General features: G+C 41.0%; 2 protein-coding genes and 1 gene segment (V, D, J or C); 1 reads left to right on the forward strand and 2 right to left on the reverse strand.

Annotated features, from left to right (window-relative positions):
- The window catches only part of LOC121299468 (sodium- and chloride-dependent GABA transporter 2-like), a 749,163-nt gene that overhangs the window by 555,576 nt on the left and 166,107 nt on the right, over window positions 1–27,480 (forward strand). The window lies entirely within an intron of this gene.
- On the reverse strand, window positions 11,041–26,961 carry LOC121300181. Its single transcript, XM_041228672.1, has 6 exons — window positions 26,895–26,961; window positions 17,569–17,909; window positions 16,644–16,699; window positions 14,014–14,115; window positions 13,265–13,324; window positions 11,041–11,158 (listed from the first exon to the last, which is right to left on the reverse strand). Exons 1-6 carry the CDS (start codon window positions 26,959–26,961, stop codon window positions 11,041–11,043), a joined length of 744 nt encoding a protein of 247 aa, XP_041084606.1.
- On the reverse strand, window positions 15,787–16,574 carry LOC121299469. The segment is given in 2 exon segments: window positions 15,787–16,293; window positions 16,506–16,574. Coding segments are annotated over 2 exon segments (417 nt in total).

Below are 27,480 nucleotides of genomic sequence, written 5' to 3' on the forward strand. Positions count from 1 at the left end.
TTGACATAATTGAAATCGTCTTCTTGATAGTTTGAGAAGAACATCGATCATGTTTAATTGTTGAATTGTATTTATTTAAATACTGATTGAAATATATTACTGTGAAATGTGGTCTTTATGATAATAAAATATTAAAAGGAAAGAACTCACCACTAACAAGTTTAAAAAAAGGTTTGTTTATTTTTTTAAATGTTTCCTTCTGATGTAAAAGTCTTTCTGTGTGTAACCCACAATAAAGATCATCTAACCGACAGGAGGGAATTGTACTGATACAGTATCTTTTGTAAAAACTGTTATAAATATATTTTTGTGAAATGTGGTCTTTATGATAATAAGGATAATAAAACGAAAGAACACACCGCCACCAAGTTAAAACAAACACAAACAAACAAACAAACAAAAAACTTTTCTATATAAAAACATTTTCACATATTCCTTTGATGTTAAGCGTCTCGTGTATTCTCGGAGTGCTATGTTTTTGTGAAGCTCTTCAGTATCATATTGTCACTGTGGGCCTCAGCGCACAGTAATACACGTCAGTGGCAGACAGATCTGCCTGCTATATTGTTAAAGGGATGGTTTTTGAAGTTTTGTTGAGAAATGCATCAAATCTGCCTTTGAATTCATCAGCGTTTTCTCCTGTTCCAAAAGTATCTCTTCTCAGCACATACCTCGGGGAATTATTCAGGTGCTGTATGTACCAGAATAGATCCGGCGAGGAATAACTAGTACTTTATTTCCAGTCGAGTGTAACTGATAGTCCTTCAACAGCGTTCATATTGTCACCGTGTCTTCTGCTCTGCATTCTGGAAAACAAGTAAAGAAAACATATTTGAAAAGCAAAAACACACACAAACAGCAATAATACATACATACATACATACATAGATACATACATACATACCAAAACAAACGATAGCATAGATAATGAGAATGCCACGAGTACATGCCATGCTATACAGCGTAGCACAATGTTTAAGCGTCATGCAGCAGTGAACTCTTTTCAGATTTAAACCCTCCGAGTGCCTTGTTACCTCTTATATTGTCATCAGGAGTTTCTCTACATGATATGATGTTTCATGGGCAATGTTACTCATTCTGATTCAGGACACTGGAAATAGCTGATGTACTGGGGGAGGGCAATGTTGTTCATTCTCATTTACTTTTAAACCCTGGATTATTAAGTCCGGTTATCTCGTGTAGTTTATCAAGCAATCGAGCTGGCGCCCCTCAACCTGTCTGCTGTGTTTTTGTGAAGCTCTGCAGTTGTTCATTGTCACTGTGGGCCTCAGCGCACAGTAATACATGGCAGAGTCAGACAGCTCTGTCTGCTGTATTGTTAAAGGGACGGTTTGGGAAGTTGTGTTGAGAGTGTCGTCAAATCTTTTCCCGTTTTCATCAGCATTATCTTTGTTACCTATAAAATCTCTATGAATCATATATTTGGGAGGTCCATTGAGGTATTGAATATACCAGAAGAGGTACGGGGTTGAAGTCGCTGTATCATAGGAACAGTTTAGATTCAACACGTGTCCTTCAACAACGTTCAGTTTAATTGGAGATTGAGTCACTGAGTCTTCCGCGCTGCATCCTGAAAATAAATGAATATATCGATGATTTCAATTTACTTTCTAACGAAAATAAAATAAAAAGGTGCTAAATGTGTGAATACGTAAATGCATACCAAAGATTAATGAAGTAACAGCGATGAACAGAAGGCCCTGTTCCATGTTCTGTAGTACCGCTGCTGTAATAGCCTACACTTGATATAAACAATGTAGTAATGATTGTTTTTATTCGGAATGAAAGGCACATGTCAAGTGGATGAGTTCTGCTTTCTACTGGTTAATGTATTTCAGAAATGGAGAACACTATTTCATTCAGTGTCTCCTCCTACAGGAAGAATCTACAGTTTATATCCACTATCAGTTCAATTGTCAAGTTCACTTTAAATATAAATTTAACGCTGACTGCTCGGTGTTTGTAATGAGTGCGAACATTTATCATTTGAGGCAAATCAGAATTCTTTAAGAAACAGTTTGATTAGTTTATTTAATAAAAAAGCTGCTAGGAACAAAATGAGCAGGCTGAGCTGAACAGCTGCCTCTGGTTTGCAATCCTTTCTTATGATCTTCATCAAACCAATATTTCTGATCAACAGCGAATGTAGTTCTGAGTCATGGGAGCAATCCACACTGTGGTCTTTTCAGCTGTGAACTTCATGTGTAGGGGCAGTTAAACAAGACACATTACGGTCACTAGCAGAGCAACTTGAACACAAACAGCAACAGTCATGGCAGTCCTGTACCTCTCTGTAATTCAGGCTATACTAGTAAATACAACCAGAGCAATACTGACATCTACAGTCCTTTTATGGTATGTGTGGCAGAGCACAGCTCTGCTCTTTAGAAATTGGCAGGGATGGGGTTAAATTCCCCTACCTGCCTGGGTTCATTGTGTTCAGGTGGCTGGGGTTGATTAGATGATTAGTTTAATTAACGATCAATCAGCGCCCAGCCACCTGACATAAAAGGAGGCCTCTGCTTCTCATTTGGAAGGAGGGAGCTGAGGAAGCAGGTTGGTGTTTGTGGTTTTTGAAAGTTTGAATCCAGTGAAGGCATTGCCCAGCCTGGAAATTGTTATTTTTGTAAGTTTTGCTTTTTGTCTTTCTTTTTGTGTTTAAATTGCTTTGTTCTGGCCCTTGTGCCCTTTCATTTTTGTGTTTATTTATAATAAAATAGTTATTTTTTTGAAATAGTTACTGTCTCTGGGCCTCTATCCACTCGTCAGCCTGCCACAGTGTGACACCACAGAAATGTGCTGCTGTTGGGAGAAAAATATGTCAATACTGAAGCACATTGGCTTCAGAAATTAAAAGAAGATTTTTGCAATGTTGATTTTTTGTTTTATGTCGCTTAGGGGCAGTTGACATCTAGTTAACTGTCCCATAATCATTTGCCAGAAGATATTCAATTTTAATATGATTCAAAATACACTTACATATAAAGCTGTGTGGGGAAAAACATGTTTGTTTAGATTTGTCTTTTTTAAGCTGTCTTTAAAATCAACCATGGTGGGGAGCGTCTGTCTTTCAGCACTCCTGATGAGACTGCTTCGTTTAGTGCTCAACGGATTCAGGATACGGTTGTGTCTATTGATCACTCATTTTTTTTTAATCGGACACATGTAGACTAACCTCACCCTTACCATAACCCTAGCCCTAACCATCACCCTCACCCTCACAAGATAAAAGGGTTCACTTCAGGACTTGTCCCAAACAAACCTTGGTGAAGGTGTGGAAGACGAATCTCCAGACCACCTGATTGCATGCAGTACAATAAGCAGTGGAAGCAATTTCCATGGGCACTGAATTCTGCGTAACACCTGTACTGATGAATTAACTGTGCTCGGGCTTGCTATTTCTCATCCCTTCAGTTGATGGAAGTGGAAAGCTCTTTCTATGATTGTTTGTGACCCGGCAGCTAATATTATTGTTGATGACAATCTTTATTCTAATTAGACTTAGTCCTTAAGTTTAATTCTTCATTGGTAAATGGAAAATACTACAGTGTTCATTCAAAATGACACTGTTTGATGTTTAGATTTTTCTTAGAGCTCTTACTTCGTTCACGTTGTCCTTGTCCCTGCTGTATCATTGCCTGGTAATGGATGTTAATAGAATAATCTTATTAACTAGAAATGCATGGGGATACTGTTGTATTATTCGATGTTTACAACATCACTGTCAGCAAGGACATAACTTGTTCTACTTGCTACAGACTCATTGTGTGATTAAATGAGTGCGTATAAATCTCAATAAGGGTGTCTTGCTATGAGAACACATGCTGGATTATAATCCAGTACAAGAGGAAGCAGCATGAAGTTTTTGTATAGGTGAGATACAGACTGACACAGTGTGGGCCTCACAGCACAGAAGTATGTGGCAGAGTCAGACAGCACAGCTGCAGAGAGAGTCAGATTAAAGGTCTTCTCACTCTTGTCATGAGATGTAGAGAAACGCTCTTTAAATCTTGGATTATCGTTTAGGTACTGATTGAGCAAGGGCTCTGGAGCTTTATTGTGTTCCTGGATGTACCAGAAGAGGTTTGGGCTGCCTGAAGTTTCACACTGGCAAAATAATATTCTTTTCTCATTTTCTGTCAAGTGAATTGAAGGTATTTGATGGACTCCGTCTCCTTGTGTCATACCTGATAAGAAAGAAATATTGAAGAAATATATCAATTATTAGTAATAAAAATGCCCAAAAAATGTTTAAAACTTTTTTTAAAAATGATATTTCCTCCAATTTTACATCATTTTTTTTTTAATTAATTAATTTTTTTAACAATAACACCAGAAGAATTAATTGGAGAGAACAATAACTTTTTACTTTGTAAAATGTACATTTAAAAATAACAGAGCAGCTCTATTGTTAGTTGCAATAGAAAGGTAATGTTGAAATGAACAGGAATCCCGTGTTCCATGTTCTGTCTACTTACCTATGAAACACATCAGTTTGATATTGAATAGGTGAGCCTTTCCTCCTTGAAGCATCATTGTGTGCAGGTTGAAATAGCTGTGACTGCCCTCTCTCCTGCAGTGAAGTGTCAAAGCAGAGCAGTGAAGAGCTTCTGTATACCCTTTGGCAATGCCTGTCAGTCATCCTGTGGTGGGAGTGACTGCTCTTGTTATTATTGTATTATTATTAGATTTATTAGCAGACTCCCTTATCCAGGGTGACTTACAGTACAATTGTTACAAAACAATCACATTATCTTTACATACAAATTGTGGTACCCATTTATACAGCTGTGTTTTATTTTTTATTTTTATTGGAGTAGCCTAGGTAAAGTACCTTGCTGAAGGGCACAGCAGCAGTGTCTCCGCCTGGGATATGAACCCATAAGCCTCCTGTGAGGAGTGCAGAGCCCTGACCACTTCTGTGCTCCACACTGCTGTTCACACATCTGTTTGTCTGTGCTTCTGTTCTACTTCCTCTTAAGGTTGTTCTCTGCGCTGACATACTCTTCCAGCAAACACTTTCTCAAAGATCGTATCTAAGCTGATGGGAGGAAGTGTTAATGGAAATCTAATGTGTATTGCACAGAGCTCAGGAGATCATTGATTATGTATTAGTATTGCACAGAGCTCAAGAGATCATTGATTATGTATTAGTATTGCACAGAGCTCAGCAGTTCATTGATTATGTATTAGTATTGCACAGAGCTCAGGAGATCATTGATTATGTATTAGTATTGCACAGAGCTCAGGAGATCATTGATTATGTATTAGTATTGCACAGAGCTCAGGAGATCATTGATTATTCACTAAGAACTTAGGGTTTGAAGGCTGAGATACGCACTTTGTGTCCTATCCAGACCGATTGCATGCAATCATTCGCATCATTATAGACATCATACACTGTCCCATGAGATCATTTGAGATACAATTTGGGTATCACATACTTAAACCTGTTTAAACCTTGTGAGCCGACTGTAATCGATCAAGCGACTCAATCCAAATCGCATCTCGGAGTGTCATATACTCACGGACCGAGGAGACTGACAAAATGCAAATAATCCTATTGGTGAGTGTATGATGGGTTTAATCACACCAGGTATCCAGCCAAATGGAATATTGCAAAGGGGAAGGGAGTCTGGATGAGGAGAAATAGCAGATTGCATAATAATAAATCAATAAATAAATAAATAGGCATCAACACTCCCTTCTCATTCTGTTGTGTGAGAAACAAAGGGATGGGCTATGCGACATTCATTTAATAATTTGTCTGATGCTTTTATTTAAAAAGATATACTAGGAATAAAAAAATCAAATACAAAGTGTTAATAATATACAGTGAATGAGATACCTAGTCCCAGAACAAGATGATTAAATAGTAGCAAGGAACAATGGTAAAGAAAAGACTAGCAGCCAGACAGGGCAGTACTGCAGTCACGGGCAGACAAGCAGATTTGCTGTGTCTACAAATGCAGACTCAACTGGTGGGTTTATTGTACTCAGAACACACTATAAACCTTTCAAAAATAGCTAAACTTGTCTGAACATTTCAGCATATTGTCTGTCATACTTTCAAACAAATTAGCAAATAGATGTATCAACAATTTAAATGCACATGTTTTTTAAATGTATTTTATTTACTTGTGTTACAGAATGTGTGTGTCAGTAAAGTCTAATGTCCAATTAAAGGGCTGTTGTCCTGCTTCATATGCAGATCCACCAGATGCAGGTTGTTCAGTTCTGTTAACTCCACTCTGTGTTTCTGTCAGGTCCTCTCACAGCTTTCAAACACTGTGCCTCCACTGCACAGTAATAGGTCACAGAGTCTTCTGCTGGTGAATTGCTCACATTAAAAACCCCAGAGCTCTTCACCTTGTCCAGCAACCCACTGAACTGTGAGTCTTTCATTGGGTCTGAAAACAAGATCATCACATTCTCTGGGCTTCTGCTTGGCCTCTGTCTGTACCATTGAAGACTCCTGAAATTAGAAGCTGTGTAGTTGCAGTGAAGGGTTGCAGTCTCCCCTTCACTCACAGTCAGGGATGGTGGTGTCTGAGATATTTGATCCTGAGATCTCACACCTGCAGAAACAAGTTTAAAAAGAAGAGACAGCTTGAAGAGTCAGCTGTGCAATTCCCTGTACATTTTGTCTGGTTGCTTTCACATCTCATATGTCAATAGTATAATGATATTGGTAATTATGTATTACATGCTGTGGCAAAGTGCCCGCCCCTGTGTGTATTTTGTGTTGTGTTTTAATGTTGGTGTATAGACATCGGTACATGGGATATAAACGGGTCTGTGTAACACGAGTGTTTAAAATGTATATTTGTATTTAGGCATGAGGATTGCACAGCACTTCACGTGCTAGTAAAAAGTAATAATATGTGAGCACGTGGAATTGCACTTTATTAATTCACGTGCAGTTGTACCACGACTCCAACTGAATGATTGATTAGCAATTGAGTCTCAGTACAGATGCATAAAAACAACATGTTTTCACATACTCGGGGTTGTGTGTTCGGTGAGTGGAGAACGGGATAGGTAATAATTGTGATAATAATAAGAATAGTAGTTAAATATCTGCTCACCGTGTTTGTCTGTATAGTCCATTTTGTTTGTCTCTTTTGTTTTGGTGAATGTGCCGTGTCCTGTATTTTTGTTTGTTACAACTTTTTTATTTTCTGTTCTGTTCATTCATTAAATGCTGAGCGAGACCATTCACTCACCTCTACCGAACTCCACCTCTCTGTTGCTTATTTCCTGGCTCTGGTCTGACGCCACCCACTCCGGCCGTCTTTGTGACACGTGGTGTCAGAACCGGCATTACCAGCGCCCCCTAGACGCAGACCAGAGCAGGAACCACAATTTCTTGTTTTAAAAAACAAACAAAACAAAAACAAAAACAACAAAAAAAAAAATGTCAGAAGACACCATCAGGCTGAGGGACTGGATCAGGGACAATGCTAGGCTGGAGGCACAGTCCATGCCCATAGCCATCCGGGTCCTGTGGCTGATGGACAGCGAGCGATGGGAGGCGTACGAGTGGGAACACACCCCAAACTCCCTGGAGGAAGGTGTGGAGTTGGTCCTCTGCTACCTGGAGGCAGCTATAAATAGAACAGCAGCCCAGGTAGCAGGGTCTCCAGCGCCCAGGCGGGGGTACCGTGAGAGTCCAGCGTCCAGACGGGGGGACCGCGGGGATCCAAAGACCGAGAGGGAGCTGTTCCCATCTCCACCAGCAGAGGGTGAGTGCCTGCTGGTATCACTTCCCCTAACGTCACCACCTGGAGGAGAGGAGCAGGTGCTTCCTCTTCCTCCATTACCTTCCCTTGCAAGTGAGGGAGAGCCGCACCAGCCCCCTGCAAGTGAGGGAGAGCCACACCAGTCCCCTGTAATAAGGGTAGACTGCACGCCTCTGCCTCCTCCACCGGCAGGAGCAGAGCAGAAGGAGCTGCCTCTACCTCAGCCAGTTCCACCGCCAGGAGCAGAGCAGCAGGAGCTGCCTCTGCCTCAGCCACCTCCACCAGCAGAGGGTGAATGCCTGCTGGGTTCCTGTCCACCAGCAGAGGGTGAATGCCTGCTGGGTCCCTGTCCACCAGCAGAGGATGAATACCTGCTGGTATCACTTCCCCCACCAGCAGAGGGTGAATGCCTGCTGGGTCCCTTTCCACCAGCAGAGGATGAATGCCTGCTGGTATCACTTCCCCCACCAGCAGAGGATGAATGCCTGCTGGTATCACTTCCCCCACCAGCAGAGGGTGAATGCCTGCTGGGTCCCTTTCCACCAGCAGAGGATGAATGACTGCTGGTATCACTTCCCCTACCAGGAGAGGGTGAATGCCTGCTGGGTCCCTTTCCACCAGCAGAGGATAAATGCCTACTGGTATCACATCCCCCACCAGCAGAGGATGAATGCCTGCTGGTATCACTTCCCCCACCAGCAGAGGGTGAATGCCTGCTGGGTCCCTTTCCACCAGCAGAGGATGAATGCCTACTGGTATCACTTCCCCCACCAGCAGAGGATGAATGCCTGCTGGTATCACTTCCCCCACTATCACGAGGAGAGGTGCTGGAGCTGCCTCTGCCTCCATCACCATCAGGGGGAGAAGAGCAGGAGCTGCCTCTCCCTGCACCAGAAGGACCAGGAATAGAGGCAGGCGGTCCTCAGCAGCCCTTGCATAGGCTGCTGAGGGAAGCACGGGGAAGAACTGCCCGGCCGCAGTGATCGAGAAGAGGGCCAAATCCAACACCCCAGCTTGTCCTGATTCCCTGACTCGCTTCGCCCAAGGATGCCTGCCTCACATTGCCCAAGGATGCCTGCCTCGCTTTGCCCAAGGATGCCAGCCTGGCATCGCCCAAGGATGCCTGCCTGGCATCGCCTGGGGTTGCCTGCCTCTCCGCATCGCCTGGGGTTGCCTGCCGCTTCGCATCGCCTGGGGTTGCCTGCCGCTCCGCATCGCCTGGGGTTGCCTGTTGCTCCTCATCGCCTGGGGTTGCCAGTCGCTCCGCATCACCTAGGGTCGCTGGAACTGCTTCGCCAGGGGTTGCAGTCAGCTCTGCTTGGCCGCAGGGGTCAGTGTGGCCGGAACCCCACCAGAGGTTGCTGCCAGCTATGAAAAAGGGGGGAGAGGTCAGGAGACCAGCTTTCCCCACAGCAGTTTCGCTGCAGGAGTTCTGGGGGCTGGAGTCCCCCCAGAGGGAGCTGCCGGCTATAAAGGGGGGAGAGGTCAGGAGACCACCTTCCCTCGCAGCAGTTTCGCTGCCGGAGATCTTGGGGGAGGTCTGGAGACCACCAACACCAGCAGCTTTTCCGCTGCTGGACTTGCCCCGGCTGAAGGAGTCAGTCTGGCAACTGTCAGCATGTCTGCTGACAACCGCACCATTGGCAGCATTTCTGCTGCCAGTTGTACAGCAGGAGGAGAGATTCGCCTCACTGTCAGCACGTATGCTGACAGCATGGCCAGTAGCAGCCTGGCTACTGGCAACATTGCTGCCCATCAACCCCTTAAAGTCCCTGTTCTTGGCCCAGGACTGAGCGAGACATTTGGGATTTTAAGGGGGGAGGTGGCCATTGAAGCCATGTGTGCTTTGCACAAGGGGGGGGTATATGTGGCAAAGTGCCCGCCTCTGTGTATATTTTGTGTTATGTTTTGTGTTTTAATGTTGGTGTATAGTCATCGGTACACGGGATATAAACGGGTCTGTGTAACACAAGTGTTTAAAATGTATATTTGTATTTAGGCACGAGGATTGCATAGCACTTCACGTGCATGTAAAAAGTAATAATATGTGAGCACAGGGAATTGCACTTTATTAATTCACGTGCAGTTGTACTGCGACTCCATTTGAATGATTGATTAGCAGTCGAGTCTCGGTGCAGCTGCATAAAAGCAACATGTTTTCACATACTCGGGGTTGTGTTTTCGGTGAGTGGAGGATGGGATAGGAGACGGAGGTAATAATTGTGATAATAATAAGAATAGTAGTTAAATATCTGTTCACCTTGTTTGTCTGTATAGTCCATTTTGTTTGTCTTTTTGTTTTGGCAACAACTGCAGTGTCCTGTGTTTTTTGTATGTTACAACCTTTTTATTTTCTGTTCTGTTCATTCATTAAATGCTGAGCGAGACCATTCGCTCAGCTCCACCAAACTCCACCTCTCTGTTGCTTATTTTCTGGCTCTGGTCTGACGCCACCCACTCCGGCCGACTTTGTGACACCCCCCGAAAGGGGGGTGGTTTTAACGGAATGGAAGGCTGTAACCAGCCCGCATAGTCTTGAGCACCCAACTGTCATTGGTGCTGGTTTGCCCATATAGTAACTGGGAGACAGGGGTTGAAGGCTGCTGCGGCCCTTCAGGGATGCTGAGCCTTAGGCCATGTGGGGAGCGCAGTCTCAGGACCCTTGGGTTGCTGGCGATTGCCGCCCCCCCCCCCCAGGTGCTGCGGGGCATATGCTGCCGGGCGTGCCATAGGAGCACGAGCCGGCCTGGGCGGAGGCTGTCGCCCCCACAGGGGGGAAGCCTTAGCAGGCAAGGCAGGCTTCTGTGGAAGCACCTGGGCATACTGCCTTGATGCCTCCCTGGTCTTCAGAGTCCTCTGAAGCATCTCCTGCACTGCGGTGCCAAACGTATGGCCAGGAGTGATAGAGGCATCCAGGAGAGAGGACTTGTCCTGCTCCTGGAAAAGCCAGAGTTGCCGTCTGCTGACCACCAGCGGCGCAAGGCATCGGCCCATTTTCTGACTACAAGAGCAGCATTTCTGGTGACTGCCTCAGAGACCTGGTTCAGCTCTTGTCTGTGAGCCGCCGTGACCATATCAGGGAGCTCCTTAATAAGGATGGCCTGATAGACAGAGAGCATGCTCGACACATTGGAAAGCTGGGCAGCTTGGGAGCAAGTGGCATACGCCTTCTTGAGGCACGTCTCTGTTGTCCGACACTGTCTGTTAGGCAATGGCAGAGTCCACCAGGGGGAAGGCTGCCCTTTGCTCCCTGCATGGAAGAAAAAACCTGAGCTCCTTAGGAAGGGAGCGCCGAAGCTGCCCCACGCTCCTGGTAGGTGAACAAGAGCGTTGCCCGAGAGACGGGGAGGATGTCCTGGATAGCTGCAGGAAGGCAGGAGATGATGCTGTACCACCTGAAGGGGGAACAGACTCAGAATGAGATCCCCTGCTAGAAGGAGATCCCAGCCCCACTGCCCTGTTGGCTCCAGCCTTTAGGACCCGTCTCTGGAACTTCCCACAGATAGCGCAGAATGGTCTGTCGGACAGAGCCGAAGCAGCATGTTCTGGACCCAGACATGAAACACAGAATTGCGGGTCCTCTGGTGGCATTTTCTGGCTACAACAGCCGCATTTCTGGAAACCTGACATAGCGCACAGCACTTGCCCAGGTTGCACGGCGGGTAAAAATGTGCACAGGGCACAGGAGTGGGTATGCACACGGGGAGCACGATAAGTGCACGGGCACAGAACAGATATGCACCGATGAGTGCACAGGATGCTCGAATGCGTGGGCGTGCGGGCACCGATGTGCATGGAGTGCACAAGCCACACATGCGCGGATACACAAATCTACATAGATAAATGCCACGGGTCACAGTGACCTGAAACATCTTATTTGTACACATGACCTGTTCTAAAAAAAATAAACATGCACGAATGGGCCCCATTATCTGTGTATAAGTTTATGACCCCAACTTAGGAAAAGTCATAAAATATTATACAGAAAATGAAAAGAAAAATAGCATTTAAGCTAATTGGAAACTAGAGTCTGGTCAAATAGACCCGAAACCTAATAGGAGGGTTAATATGAGGGAAGCTTAAATGAATGCTTTATTAAATAAAGCAAAAGCTCTGAAAATGGAGATGTTAAAAAATAAAGCTTAAAAATAAGATTACTTTATTTATACTGTAAAAGTATGCATGCACGTTTTGTTTAAATATCAAGTAAAACTTTGAAAGTTTAAGCAATAGGAACACCTCTTGCAAAGTTTTCTCTTCAGAAAACTTTGTAAGAGGTGTTCCTATTGCTTAAACTTTCAAAGTTCATATAATATAAATGAACAACACCCTCCAAATCAGTGAAAAGTAAAAAATAACCCCGCCTCCAAATGTCACTGAAACAAAACTCTGCCTCCTTTCCATAGTAAACCAATCATATTGGAGATGTGTTACTCTGTCTGAGGCGCAGATCTGCCCCCAGAACAAAATTCAGTCTTCAGAGGAGAACAAGAATGAGACAGAGATCAGTGCTTAGAAATCAAAGTCATTCATTGAAACATTGAGTTATTTCTATTTCATTCTTTCCAAAGGTGTCTGCGTTTATCTTCATATCATTTGCAATGTGGATTGTATTTATTAACATATTCATTTTCAAACATAAAAATAAAGTTAAATACAAAGTAAGATACGTGTGTTTGAACTCCATGTGCATTTAATACCGTGGGTTCTTTCTTTAGTCACACTATAATATCATAGAAAGTAGACAGCCCATACCCAGAATATTATTATTATTATTATTATTTATTATTATTATTATTATTATTATTATTATTATTATTATTATTTATTATTATTATTTAAATGTTCGCTTTAAAGAACATTTTGAAATCGGGTACTACATCGGGTATTACTACTCCTTTGTTCTATAGGGTTTTTTCTCATCTTTTCTATTGAAGGCACACCGTGGAAACATGATAGCAGGCTATGTGGAGTTGGCAGGATGTTTTTGTATGAAGCTGTATGTAGATTCTCACACTGTGTGGTTCAGCGCACAGAGGAACACCGAAGAGTCTGAAAGCAGCACTCGGGTTATCTGCAGATCGAATGTCTTCTTGTTCTTATCATGCTTTGCTGAAATTCGATTTCTGAAGCGTGCTGGAACACTTATAGCATCCATGTGTTCATAAAATAGGATTTGGGGAGCTAGGTTGTGATTTTGAATGTACTAGAATAGAGATGGCCCCGTAGCGTCTTTATAAGAACAGAGTATAGTGGTATTTCCTTCTTTTACTATTAGAACCGAAGACTGGTTCACTGACTGTCCCTGAGATGTTTCTAAATTAAAACACAAAACAGGGTACAATTAATAATACAAATACGTGTTCATCAAGCAGGAAATAATGTATGTGAATCAATCATAATACCCGTTGAGACACAGAGAAACAGGGCTGTGTATAGAACTCGGCGCATCATTGCATTCTCCATGCTCCACTCGTGTCTCATGAACCCCTCTATCTAACGGGTGCGAATGAAAGAACTCGTTTATAAACCTGAGCTGTACTTTGTTCAATGACACACCCCTTTCCAAATTAGCATGTTTTGAAACAATTTAGAAATATAAATATGAAAGAAGATAGATATGTAATTCAATACTTTTGTTAATCTTGTACAGTTTGCATAGCTTTGACATACAGATTAATTCTGACTACTAATAACGTTTTTTTTTTTTCATTTTGTCTGAGGCATCTATTAACCGTAAAACACGAATTGCTTCAATCAAAACAATACAATATAAATGGAAAACTACACTCTGTTGAGCAGTGGGGTTAAAATGAAATTAGCCGTTGTTCATTTCACAATGTTTTAAATTAATTTTAAACGTGTTTTTTTTTACTACATTGAGTGTTTTATGGATACATTAGCTGTAAAGTAGAGCAAACAATACACCACTCGTGTGTGACTATAATCAGGTATGTACGCTGTATATTGTTATTGTATTATGCAATGGGAAAAATATAAGACTACAGCTATGGCCAAAAAACTTTGCATCACCCTATAGAATGAACAATCTTTGCTTCATAAAGTCGAATGAAACCTGCTGAATAATTCTGTTAACATATTGAATTACTTAACGCTTTGTAGTTTTACATATGATTAACAAAAAACTGAGACAAATGGAAACGTGTGACATTTTGAAATCTAACATGAAATCTTTATTCCTAAACCCATGAATGGTTTCTGTTCATCCTGCTAATGGCTTGTTCACAGCGCGGGTCTCCGCGCACAGTAGTAAACTGCAGAGTCAGTCACCAGGGCTGCTGATATTGTTAAAGGCACACTGCTGGATTCCTTATCCAATGTCGCTGAAAACCTGTGTTGAAATGCGGGCTCATTTAAGCGTAAACTGCAGAGCTTTGTAGGGAAATTGGACGCCCCAGAATATATCGGGAAACGTGTCGCTTGTGGAGTAACTGCAATTCAGTGTTACTGGCTCACCAGTGTAACTAATCAGTTTTTTTGCTGAAGGCTGATCGACTGAATCTTTGTGACCAGAACCTAGATGGAGACAGCAAGGAAAAGCAGTGATGATAATTAGTAATAGCCGATAATGAATTATATTAATTGTATTAAATTGGATCTCAATATTTTTCCTATCAGCTCCACAACACATTTACCTTAATAAATGATGATATTCAGTATTAAGATCTGGTAATATTAATATAGGATCTACAATACCTGCACATATTAAAAAGAAAAACAAGAGCAGATAGTACATTTTCATCTTCACTGTGCGTGCAGGACGGGTGCGGTTGTATCGGTCTGAGAGTTGCGAGTCTCGATCTGTACAAGTGTACCTCAACACATGAGAGCTGTGAGTCTTGATCTGTACAAGTGTACCTCAACACATGATAGCTGTGAGTCTCGATCTGTACAAGTCTACCTCAACACATGAGAGCTGCGAGTCTCGATCTGTACAAGACTACCTCAACACATGAGAGTTGCATAACTGCGATGTTTGAACACATGCATGCTCCTCCTCCTTCTGGTACTCTGCTCTCATCCGCTGATAAACACTTTAAGAGACACTTTGCATTTGCTTTCAATGGCTTTTACCCTGACATCTTATCCAGTTAACAGTTAACATATGTTCATACAATTAAAATATAGACACTCATTTAAGCTCTCTTTACACAGCACAAGGTTAAAGCAATCCTGCTATTACAGTTCTGTATGAAGCTATTGTTCAGAAGTGCATGACCTAGTTAGCCATGCATGCATTCACTGGTGCAGAATTACATGAGAATGTGTTGAATGGAATATACCTATGAATTGTTATTCACACACAGTGCTGTACTACAGTGCCACCTGGTGGTCACAGCTGCTCACAATGGAGGTGGTTATTGTTATTTACACGTGAAATAGCGAAGTGCGTGCACATTTGGGAGAACAGCTCGAGTGGATCAGGTTTGTGGCAGAAAATTGCAACTGTAATGAATAAGGCCATTTTTCATTTGGCTCGAGCACAATGTCTTGAGTAAAATTAGAACACACATGGAAACTGCCACATTGTCTCTGATACATGTCAAAACAATATCTGGCACTTCCCTGGGAGAAACCAGAACCCTGTTACTCGAAATGAGTCACACATGCTGCAGAAGTCACAACCAGTCCAGCAGTCACCTCTATGCAGTTAGATTCTGCATTGGCACATCTAGGTTTCATTGCTATAAACATGATCAGACTGAAATTGTTAAATACAGGTTGAGATCATGACGCTTCCAATTGTAAATGTGTAAAGTGTTGCAATTGTACAAGCCAACCCTCGCTGTGGTGTGTCAGCTCAGAGTTATTCATAACAGAGGAAAGCGGTCACAGTGAAACTGTAGGGTACACTGCTCACTGTATTTTATTTTTCTAGATTTTGTAAATGTGTGTTAATGTATAGTATCCCTGCTACAGATACAAACTCATACAATAATACTGGTGTCAGTGCTGGAGCCGCTACAGATACAAACTCATACAATAATAATGGTGTCAGTGCTGGAGTTGTATTGTATCTTTACTGCAGAAAAGGGGAGTCTCATTCAGCGCATTGGAAATTCAGAGCACACCACCTGACTTGAGGAAAGTTTGTTTCATGACACAAAAGCGCCACCTCCTGGTAAAATATATCAGTTTGTGAGCAGCTGCTTGTGTTTCAGTGGCAGGTAGTTTTTGTACAGTGCTGGATAGGTTTCTGTCACTGTGGGACTCAGGGCGCAGTAGTACATGGCTGAGTCCGTCACTTCAGTGTCTATCAGTTTCAGAAACACGTGTTTATTGTCTTTATCAACCTCTGCTGAAACTCGGTGATCTTCCTCGTTAGCTTTAGATACAGCTCCCGATTCAAATATCATCAGCAGGTACTCCAAAGCCTGTCTGGGATACTGGCGATACCATTGTAAATTGCTTACAGCACCCGTGTAGTTGCACTGGAGAGTCACGTTATCTCCTTGTTTAACATTTTCCACACCGGATAGTGGAGTAATTGTGTTTCCAAAACCTCCTTCTGTAGAAATAAAACAAAGAAAACACTCTAATCTAAAATCTTCAGTCTATGCATTTTCCAACACGGCACTTCTATAAATCAGAACGGTCAATCATTATAAGAAACTGACACGTCAGGTTATTTTCTCTGTAGTGTCATTAGTGCTTTAATATTGACGGTACACAAGCACCTTCATTTAATTTCTCATTGCCTATCTTGGTCATCAGACTTACCTAATAGAAGTGTACAGAACAGTAAAGTGATGAGCGCCATTCTCACCCGTGACAATACCAGAGGGTCTGTGACAGCCCTCCCCATGCGCGAGGTTAGGAAGCGCTCTGGATGGTGCTCTCAGCTGTGTATGATGTCACATTGAAGACGTGTCAAACAGTTCGAGGTCAAACCAGTAGAGCGTGTGCAGTGACGTCTGGGAGAGACAGAAGCAAAAGCACGTGGATTAATACCAGCAGCTGCTGATGTGGTTTTACAACGTTGTTGTATTGAGCTGGTATGAATAACTTTAGAAAAACAAACGCATCAAAAAGAGACAGTTAATGAAGGTGCAGTAATGGTGATAATAGATACGAAGAGTAGACTCACTGTGACATACAAACACCAGCTTTGAAGACATTAGCAGTCTCTTCTTCAGGAGGAAATCCAAAGAAACAGCTGAGACAACATTGTCATATAAGATGCTTGTGTTGTATGAGGCTGGCGGGACCAAGGCTAACACATTGTATAAGATGCGTGTCTCTTTATGAGGCTGGCAGGCACACAGACTATAACACATTGTATAAGATGCGTGTCTCTTTATGAGGCTGGCAGGCACACAGACTATAACACATTGTATAAGATGCGTGTGTGTTTATGACGCTAGCGGCGCCCAGAATAACACATTAATTGTCGCTGCGCTGGTCTCTATCTGCGATACTGAATCGTCATGCAAATAAAACGAGTAAAAGAAGATTTTCAAATTAATTGTCTTTTCTGTTATTAGCGTATCATTACTGGCAACATCAGCACTGCTCATATATAACAGTTTTGTGATTGCTGTGTATCTTGCGTTCTTGTTCTTGTGTTTCTTAATTTGTACTTCGGTTACGGATATGCAGCTTGTTTGTTTTTTCGAAAAACGTATTCCTTTTTATCTATGTATGAAAAAGTGACACATCATGATGGGTTGTTTGTAGTGTTTACAGACAAGGTGAGGCTGCAGTCACACATCGAGCAGCAGACTACAGGCGTCTCTTTTTCATCAACACCGCAGACACGTTTTTGTCAGCAGCTCAAGCCTGCCTCCTTCACTGTGGGCCTCAGAGCGCAATGGAAAACGGCAGAGTCTCGCATCTGTATCCCGCTGATGTTTAAATTCGTGTATTTATTCGGCGCGTCAAGTAAAGCCGAAAATCGATCTTCAACACCTGGTGCTTTATCCCCATCTTCAGCTCCTCCAGACAGTTTGTACCGCTGGAGAATGTATTTGACTCGCTCTCCCGGGTCCTGACGGTACCACTGCAGGTATATGTTGCTGGAAGCTGAATGGGTAAAACTGCAGTGTATTGTAAGAGACTGGTCTTCTTGTGCATGCAAGGCAGCTGGCCATTGTGTAACAGAGTCTCGATCTTCAAAACTGGAACCTGTGGAACAACGGTGGTCAGAATTATCATTTTGGAAATTGTTATTATAAAGAGGCCTACAATGTAGCAGTACAGCGAGATATTGTACCTATAATTCCAAGAAGTGTGCACAGAAGAAGAAGCAGGTCCATGTCTGCAGGCACTCTTCAGTATTGAATTAGTGCAGTGATGGATATCGATGAGGGGTCTGTGTATTCTTTTGTTTAAACCTCTTATTCTAACTGAGATATTCAGTGCACTGCATGTGTATGCTGGCTCATCTCCTTTTGCTGGGCAGACCTGATTTTACTGAAATGAGTGTACTGTACCGCCACCTAATGGCTGAAAATAACACTACATGTGCAACTAAATTCTATTGCAGATGATTTGGTTAAAAGAGCGAGTCGCCAGTTATTATCTCATTATAAAATGGCTTGGATAAATTAAGTGCTGTGAATGGCTGAACAAGATCACATGACCGTGCAATATTAACTTACTTACCTGATCTATTAATATTACTATGCCTTATTAGTAATAATTATCCAAACAGTGTTTCTGTAGGTAAAAAATGTCAACATACAACTGACGCAGCATTTAAATCACTCAACAATTTATTTTTTTTATTCATCTCTGTCACTAAGGATTACAGAAAAAATCGCAAATATACTGTGGTATTTATTTAATCAGAGAACAAAACAAAGAAAACTCCGAGGCAAGCAGTAGCAGTAACACTTCAAAAGCCACCTGAGAAATCACCACGCAAGTCTCACTCAGCATGTAATATCTATATTGGGCTTTTAAACGAGGTCGGGTTGGGAATATAATTCTATTGTTCTCGCCGCGGACGGGAAGGACTGCGCAAACTGACACGGAAGTCGTTTAGTCCACATATCATCTAATGCTGGTTTCCAATCTCGGGAAATTATGCCGGTTACCAGCATCGGTGTGAAAACAGCCTCAGAGATTATTGGTCAGCTTCTCTTGAAGACCGCAACGCCTGAGTAGGATCATTTCTTACCAAAAAAAAAAAAAAAAAAAAAAAAAAAAACCACTCAGAAGCCCCTCCCTCGAGTGCCAGTGCAGTGCAGTGTTTGGCTGTTTCCTTGAATCCTCCCTCTGATGTGGGAAATCAGTCTGCTTTCAATTCCCAAATATTGAAAATGTTACGATAAATGGCAATGTTCAATGTAATGTTTATGGAAAAAAAAAAAAAAAAAAAAAAAAAAAAAAAAAAAATATATGTACAATGAAACAGTCTTCTTTTTTTCTCAGTGAAATGATCAATAATAAATGTCCTTATTTGTTTTCCTTAAAAAAGTCAGTTTGTGTAATTTTTTTTTTTTTTTTTAAGTATACATTTTATAAGTATAATAACCAACTCCAGGGTCTGCAGTAAGACAATTCTTACCTAGGTGGTTGAAGGCACAACTTACAACACAGCCAGGGCATGCGATAAGAATTGTCTTACTGCACACGCTGTCGTGGGTTATTTCTATATAAATCCCTGTCTATATATTTTAATAACATATACTGTGTAGAATAGGATACATCAACAACAAAAAAGGTAATGTACATGTGATTTTAAAATAATAATAAATAATAATAATAATAATAATAATAATAAATAATAATAATAATAATAATAATAATAATAATAACTAAGTTATTCAGCTCTACAGAACTATGAACTCTGAGTAGTTAATAATGAGCAGGTTTATTCATTCACCTGTTTCATTAAGTTTAGGTCTGGTGTTGTATTATTCAGTTGTATCTTAAGCCTAACATTACATGTTGCAATGGCTGTGTTTGCTCTTACCCAGTAATATACAGTACAATATTTAGAATGATGAGGCTGCCAACATAGTCTTCTCCACAAGAGGGCAGTATAGACATTTGTCAAACAGTTCACCCTTAATTAAAGTAACCATAATTTCATTCTGTGACTCATATCAACCAACAATGAAACAGCACAGCTACAGAGCCAGTAAGAACAATAATGTGTATGTTGCAATGCATAAGAACCACTACACATGAAATTAAACTTGGTGTATTGTGCCTCCACATATCTACTCTCAATATCACATACTGCACAGGCACCTCTGCATTCCCTTCAATGTCACTGTGTTTGTCTTTCGCTAAACATCTGTAAGGGACATCACTCATGGAATGATCTTTTATGAGATGTCTGGTGTTTGAGAAGTGTAACTATCAGGGACACAGATCTAGTGTGTCTCTTCATGAACAGACTTCAGTTCATCCTTTATTGCAGGAAGGATTTTACAGGAAGGGGGTTTATAACAATATATAGCTTATAGTTTAGAGATAGTTCTTCAGTGATATGGGTAGTTTTAAAATCATACCTCTGCAATGGTAAAGTGCAGGAGTAAAACACACCATGTTGTTTAGAAGCACATTGTAATGTTTTTAATAATCCTGATAATAATGTTAGATATAATTTTCAAGTGCAAAGTAGAAGAAAGCACTTCTACTATCTTTGCAGATACTGTGGGTATGAAGTGCTGGGTGCACCTGCAAAGCTTGTCCATTCATTGCAATCCATGGCTTTGTCTCATCAATACAACAGTCTACTGTCTTATCTAATGTGACTGGACTGCACTTTGGTACATTCAGAACAAAGGGGTTTCTATCATTAAAATAAAACATATTTTCAATAAAACAGCAGGGTCAAATTTGACAGAAATCAAATTATTATTATTATTATTATTATTATTATTATTATTATTATTATTATTATTATTATTATTATTATTATTATTATTATTCTAAAGTTCCTAGCCGAAAAACCCCCAAGACAAACATGAAAACTCCCAAGACAAACATGAAAACTCCCAAGACACAAGTTGCTTTGCCCGCATGTGTACTTGCGCTCTGGTGCCAATAGTCTTTGTAAACATAACCCCAGCTGAATACTTGTTACAATGGCTGTGTTTACAAAGAGGTTTTGACCCCCAGAATGGAATGTTCATTTTCTAGAATGTACATGTCATCATACTACAGTGTTCTAGATTTTGGAAATTTACATTCCAAGCGTGGAACACCTGGAGGGGTAGGCCAGTGACAGTTTCGTACATTTAACATCATTCCATGGGTCAACATGCATTCAATTCAAGAGACAAACTGAAGAATCATGTTTGAACAATATAATAAATAACTTCTCCAATTTGTTGTTTAAATAGCTTTCTTGTTTCTATTGGTATCTACAGAATCAGCAATGCTGCAATGAGGTTCAGGCAACGCTAGTTTTAACATGGGGTCTGGGAAAGGTTAATTTAAAACAATGACACATTAAATATCATAGCTGCTTGCCACAGTTTAAAACATTCACATTTCCAATGCAATGCTGAAGTGCAAAGAGCAGCAGGTGGTTGTTGCAGGGCAAGGTGTAGAGTTCCTGTGACTGTGGGCCTCAGAGCACAGTAATACACTGCAGAGTCACTGAGCTCACACTGCTGTATTCTCAAAGGCACTGTTCGGCTGCTGGGGTTCAGCTCAGCTGAGAAAAGGGCTGGAAACTCACTTGAGGGATCACTCAGATACTGGTTGGTGTGCAGTATATATTCAGGAGATTCCCCAGGGCTTTGTTTATACCAGAATAGATAATGGCTGCTCTCTGTTGTATTATATTGACAGGTTAATACTGGTTCATTCCCTTCAGGTGTCAATATCTCAGCTGGAGACTGTGCCACTAAATCTCCAAGACTTCTCTCTGAAATACAGTTCAATAAATCCATGTTAAAGATATAGAATATGTGTGTTCTCCTATGTGAATAAAGTGAGTATTTGAATTGAACCCAAGCCCTGCATACACACCTATCACAATGAGCAGATGAGCTGTAGTGAGAACACTGTGCTGCTGATTTCCTCACCCCATGCTCGGTGCCTGTGTGAGTGCAGAATGAGGAGAGCTCAAGAACTGCAGTGTTGGAAGATGAGACAGAAGTTGCACACGTGACCGATGATGCAGGTGAGAACTATTCCACACTGGAGTGTTCACTGGAGACATGATGATATGAAACGACACGAGTGATGTGCACTTGAAGCAGCTGCAGTGTAAAGCAGGAATACTTTACCAAATAATAGCACTATTTGTAATTAGTAGAATAATAATAGAATGCCATGGTGTTGATTGTGTGAGTCCAGCTCCATGAGGTGCTTATTTTGATTGCAATCTGATCCACTCTGAGTGACGGCACGCTTTAATTGTATTTGGCATCACAGCCTTGAGAAAACTATATATTAGCCAGATTTTACTAAACGCTTGTCAATTTCATTATCAGAATGGAAAAGTTTACAATAATTATCAGAATTGAAAAGTTAACAGTAAATTATTTAAACCTATTTAACAATTTAGCAGCAATTCCTGGCTGCAGAACATTGTGATACAGGGAAGTACAATATTTATTTTTAGTCATTTACATCTTTGTTTTCAGGGACAGGTAAGTATTCAAGTGACTGGACAATAGCTCATCACACAGACAAGTCTACGTGCTGCAGCCCGAGTGAGGGTCCACCCTCACAACATTGAATGAAAGGATCACTGCATTTTTGTTGTATTGATACAGCTTGTCTTCTCTTCTGTGAATGTTTTCAATACTGCATTGCAAAGGGCAATGTCTCCCTTTATATATTATTTCAAATGAAGGCTCACAAGGAAACAATAGCAGTAGTTTCACTGTCGTGCCTGTAGGGGTCAGGATTGTCTTCAAAGTGAAGAGTCAGAGACGTTATTGCATGCTGATTGGTTGAATGAAGAGAGAAGAAAAGATAACTTGACAAAATAACTTCCACTACAACAGAAAAATAACTGAATAAACAATCATCAGTGTTAAGATATAAGATTGCAGTGTTTGTTCTCTTTATTTACTGGTACAGCACATTCTATTGGTGTGGATCCATTGTGATGTGATAAGCCATGATACATGGTTTCTTGCTCTTGTTATTTTCAGAACTAAGATCCAAGTCAGGGAATGATTGAGGTGGAGCATTTGCAGAGTGTTGAGCTCCTTATGAGCAGGTTCCTTTAAACAGTGTGTATTCTAGGGCTTGGTTTGAGTTCTGCCGATACCAGTAGAGATCAACGTATTCAATACTTGCAGTATAAGAGCAGCTGGTCATGGCTGAACATTGACAACACATTCAAAAGAAACCATTTAGTTTTGTTAGAAGAAGAAGAAGAAGAAGAAGAAGAAGAAGAAGAAGAAGAAGAAGAAGAAGAAGAAGAAGAAGAAGAAGAAGAATGAATTGAAAATAGCTGGAAGGGTAATGAATGCAATGAAGAAGCACATTCTTGTATCCATTGTAGTTTAATGTTTATATGAGACAGTACAGTGCTGCTTTTCAGTTCAGTGGCCACTTCGTGAAGTTGCAATACAGTTCAGAAAGTAATATACACAGATACAAGAAGCTATCTCCAGTCCTGGAAGAAGTCAACTCCTACAGACCCAGAGGGTACAGAAATGGCTCTGAATGCAGTTTGACAAAACATGCTCTGTAGTTTCCTGTAATATACTACAGTATGTACTGCAGTGTTTATAGTGCTTTGGAATCTTCTCTCCAAAACCTGCACACCACAAATTCAGGTCCTAAAGATGTTCACATTTTCTGAGAGCATGTTATCACCTTTGTCTCAGATCGTCCTTTTGGGATGATGTTATTCTGTCATTGAAGCGAATCAAGGAAATGATGTTTCAGTGTAGCATTCACTCTTTGGGATTAGTAATAAAAAGGCCTAGATGTTTTTATTGTTACACATATAGTTCATATGGTTTATATTTCTAGTTATAGCCATACTCAGAACAGAGAAGCTAATTCACAGAATAATCAAGAGAAAGCTCATAGAAAACATGTGGAGTGTAACAAAGGAAAAGTCTGCGTTGCATGTCTGTGCTTACCATCTTGTTTAGAGACACTTTCAGCAGACTTGCTCTCTCTCTCGTAATGTCTAGCAGGATATTGTGCAGCTATCCCATCAGCTGAATCACTGTGTACTTCCAATGCACAGTAATACAGGCCAATGTCTTTGAGGACAATCCTGGAGATAGTTAAAGTTGTGACACCTCTGCTTTTGTCTGCAGTGGATGAGAATCAATCTTTAGCAAAATCTGCAGTGTGACTACTAGACCCCTCAAAGAGTATAAACTGGAGAGGCTCCCCAGAATACTGCCGATACCAGTGGAGCCAGTATGAGGAGCTGCTGGTGCTGAAGGAGCATTTCAATTCTGCTGTTTCATCTTCACTCTGAAATGGACGGGTCAATTTGAGTGACCTGGTTTCCTGTAGAAATGTCTGGAAAGAAGATTTAGAAATGATTAGTTAATTTTAGATAGATAGATAGATAGATAGATAGATAGATAGATAGATAGATAGATAGATAGATAGATAGATAGATAGATAGATAATTACATGCTATATAGATAGATAGACAAAAACCATCAAGCCTGACAACAACACTTACAAAATAAATAGCTGATCAGGACTCTAAAAATCAAAGACTTGTACGCCATGTTATAATCCTCATGTTTCCTGTATGCTATGCTTCTCATATTCTCAAAAGACTCACACAGAGATGTATTGTAACTGACAGACTTCAATTCATGTTTCATTGGCTGACAGCAAGCCTACCCACTTTTCAATCAACCTTCCCAGAACTACAGTATGAAAGGAAATCCAGCACTTACCACATTATAATGTGCACTGCAGTTACCCTTCTACACAGAAGAGCTGTCACTGGAAATGCCATCAGCATTGTAGTCACCAGCCTCTCTACACTCCAGGGTTTTTGTATGGGTTGGGTGCTGCTTTGTATCACAGTGCTGGTTCTACTGCACAGTAGTAGATGGCAGAATCAGACACTGAAGGCTGTATTGTCAGGGAGCCAGTTTTAGATTAGGTATCTACTGCTGGTTTATATTTCCCTGAATCGTCTCCATGTGTTCCTGAGCCCCAGGCTTTGTTGATGTATTTTAAACCCTGGTTGAGATCTTGTTTATACCAGTGCATTGCAGCAAAGCTGCTTGTCTGATATTGACAGTTTATCTGAACTGATTCTCCTTCTGAAACTCGCTGTGAATCAAGGCTTTTAGTCACCTGGTCTTCACTGTGCGCACCTGAATCAAAATAACAGATAAACAAATTATAAACTCTCACACACACACACACACACACACACACACACAAGCAAAGTGATGATCATGACTTCTTGGGGTTCACACCTGATAAAATCAAACACAGAATGATACATTTCAGTCCTGTCATTGTAGTAATCCATGGTGTTAATTTTCTTACCAATCTACTCATGAGATCACGTGCATTCATTTACAGTGGTGTTTGTCACAGCTATTTCCTGTTCTTTAAAATAGATGTGCTGTGGCATGTTCTGGTAACAAAGTAACCACCTCGCTTGTTATAGCTTAAGCTGTTCATTGCAGTGATTGTGAATCTGTAATGCTTTCAATATGGAATGATTGATATCAAAATCATTGTTTCAGTGTTCTGCTTGTTATCCTCACTTTGTTTTCTCCAGTGAAGCCAGTGCAGGACCTGGTTCATAATACAAGGTCTATGTCCCGCCCTGAATAGGCTGATAGTATTGTATACTAAACTGCTTCCAAACACAAATTCATTGAAATATAAAGCATTTTTCCTTTTAGTTTCTTGCAAAGTTAATGTTTATTTTAAAGAAATGAACTTCATATTGTATTAAATTCATCTTGAAAAACTATTTCTAAATTGACTGCAGGTATAGATGCTAGCTGTACAGAATGTCCAAAAAGCCTTGTTTTCTATACAACTATTCTAAAAAAGTTATTTTAAAAATCACAGATATTCATTTGTCTGATAAAAGTTGTAGCGTGTTTACTGTTGGTTGAGATATTTTTAATGTTATTCAGATGTGATGCAAGCATGGCACAGATGTCACTACACTGGTATATATCATGTATGGTACAGTGTATTCTAGATGGAAACTGGGGTTTCAAAGTTCTGAGTGATGTTTACAACAGAAATACAAAAGAACACAATGTTAGGATTGTGTATACTGTGGATGAATCCTCTCACAAGCCAATGCCCTGAGGCGAGGAGCAGTTCCAACGCTAGGGTTTATGAGTTTAGACACAAGCCAGTTAGTGTGATGCAGGTGCTGTGCAGCATTTACACTGTAGTTGAAAGATGAGTGTAATTATGCCTCCTGCAGTATCTGCTGGGTAATGGTGTTTAATCTTAATCACACTGCACCACCTGCTGGTAAAACATCATTTTCAATGTCAAGATCCTGCCCCAAAGTTACATTATAAAACATAAAGCACATGTGCAGCTGAGTGGTGCTGCCCCTGAGAGCAGGATATTGTGCAGGTGTCTCCACTCCCTCTCTCACTGTGCTCTCACTGCACAATTATACACAGCTTCACAATCCAGCAGCTCAACAGCACTGATGGTTAGAGTGGTGGAGAGCTTCTCTTTATTCACAGTCATGGTGAATCGTCCCGAGGTTTCATTTGTATTGTAAGCAGAAAGTATGATGTCAGGACTTTGACCATGTTGCTGTTTATACCACTGCATGCTGTTGTAGTTAGAAACACTGTGATTGCAATTCATTTCAGCGCTCCCTCCTTCAGTTGAATAAACATGTGGAGTCTGATGAATCTGGGAACTTCCATAGACAACTGCAAGATAACAAGATGATATAATTATTACTTTGTTCATGAATGATAATGAAATTGAAAACCTGTTTGTTCTGTAGTGTGATTGTGAATATCACTCACCAAGACAAAAGCAAAGCAGAAGAAAAGTTCCACACGTGTTCCTCATTCTTGAATTGTTCCATCCACAAGTAGAAATGCTTCTGACAAGCAGCCAGTCTGAGCTGTGGGTGGAGCCCTGCACAATGTCAGAATAAGGCACTGATTGGTTGGTCTGTCTGGAGCCCAGGGAAGCATTGGTTTAAGGCTACTGAAAGTCAGCAACAGAATATCAATAGTTAGAACATACCTGTAGTGTAATAGCGCTGGACATCCTTAGTGTAATAGCGCTGGACATCCTTTCTCATGACGGACATCCGTCATGAGATGAAGTGGACTTCCTCACTTCATCTCATGACAGTGGACTCACTGGTTTATGGACTCCTGCTGGGCTGGTCTACTGGTCTACTGTACTGCAGGGTCCAGTATCTCACCAATATAGTTTCTTTGTCTACACAGGGGAATGGCTTGGTAGTGGGGTCAAAAGAGACACTGTATATTTATAGAAATCTACTGAAAGTCAGCAACAGAAAGAAAGACATTTTAGTTAGAACATACCTGCATTTTTACTTTATCAAAAAAAAAGACATTTATAAAGAAATGGTATTGACAATTAATGTACCACAGTTATATCATGCTAAAGTGTCATTCCTTTCTCCAAATATTAAGCTTCAAGACAGTTTTTGTTTCTGTGTAATAAACATGGTTATATGTTATGATGCAATGAATATGTATTTTAATTTATTATAAGAGTTTACATTCATTTAAAATATTTTACATTAAAGAGTAAAAGCTATCTAATGAACACATGTTGATTTGCAATTGCAGTGCGTCAT

The sequence above is a fragment of the Polyodon spathula genome, chromosome 25, assembly GCF_017654505.1.
Source record: "Polyodon spathula isolate WHYD16114869_AA chromosome 25, ASM1765450v1, whole genome shotgun sequence".
Lineage (NCBI taxonomy): Eukaryota > Metazoa > Chordata > Actinopteri > Acipenseriformes > Polyodontidae > Polyodon > Polyodon spathula.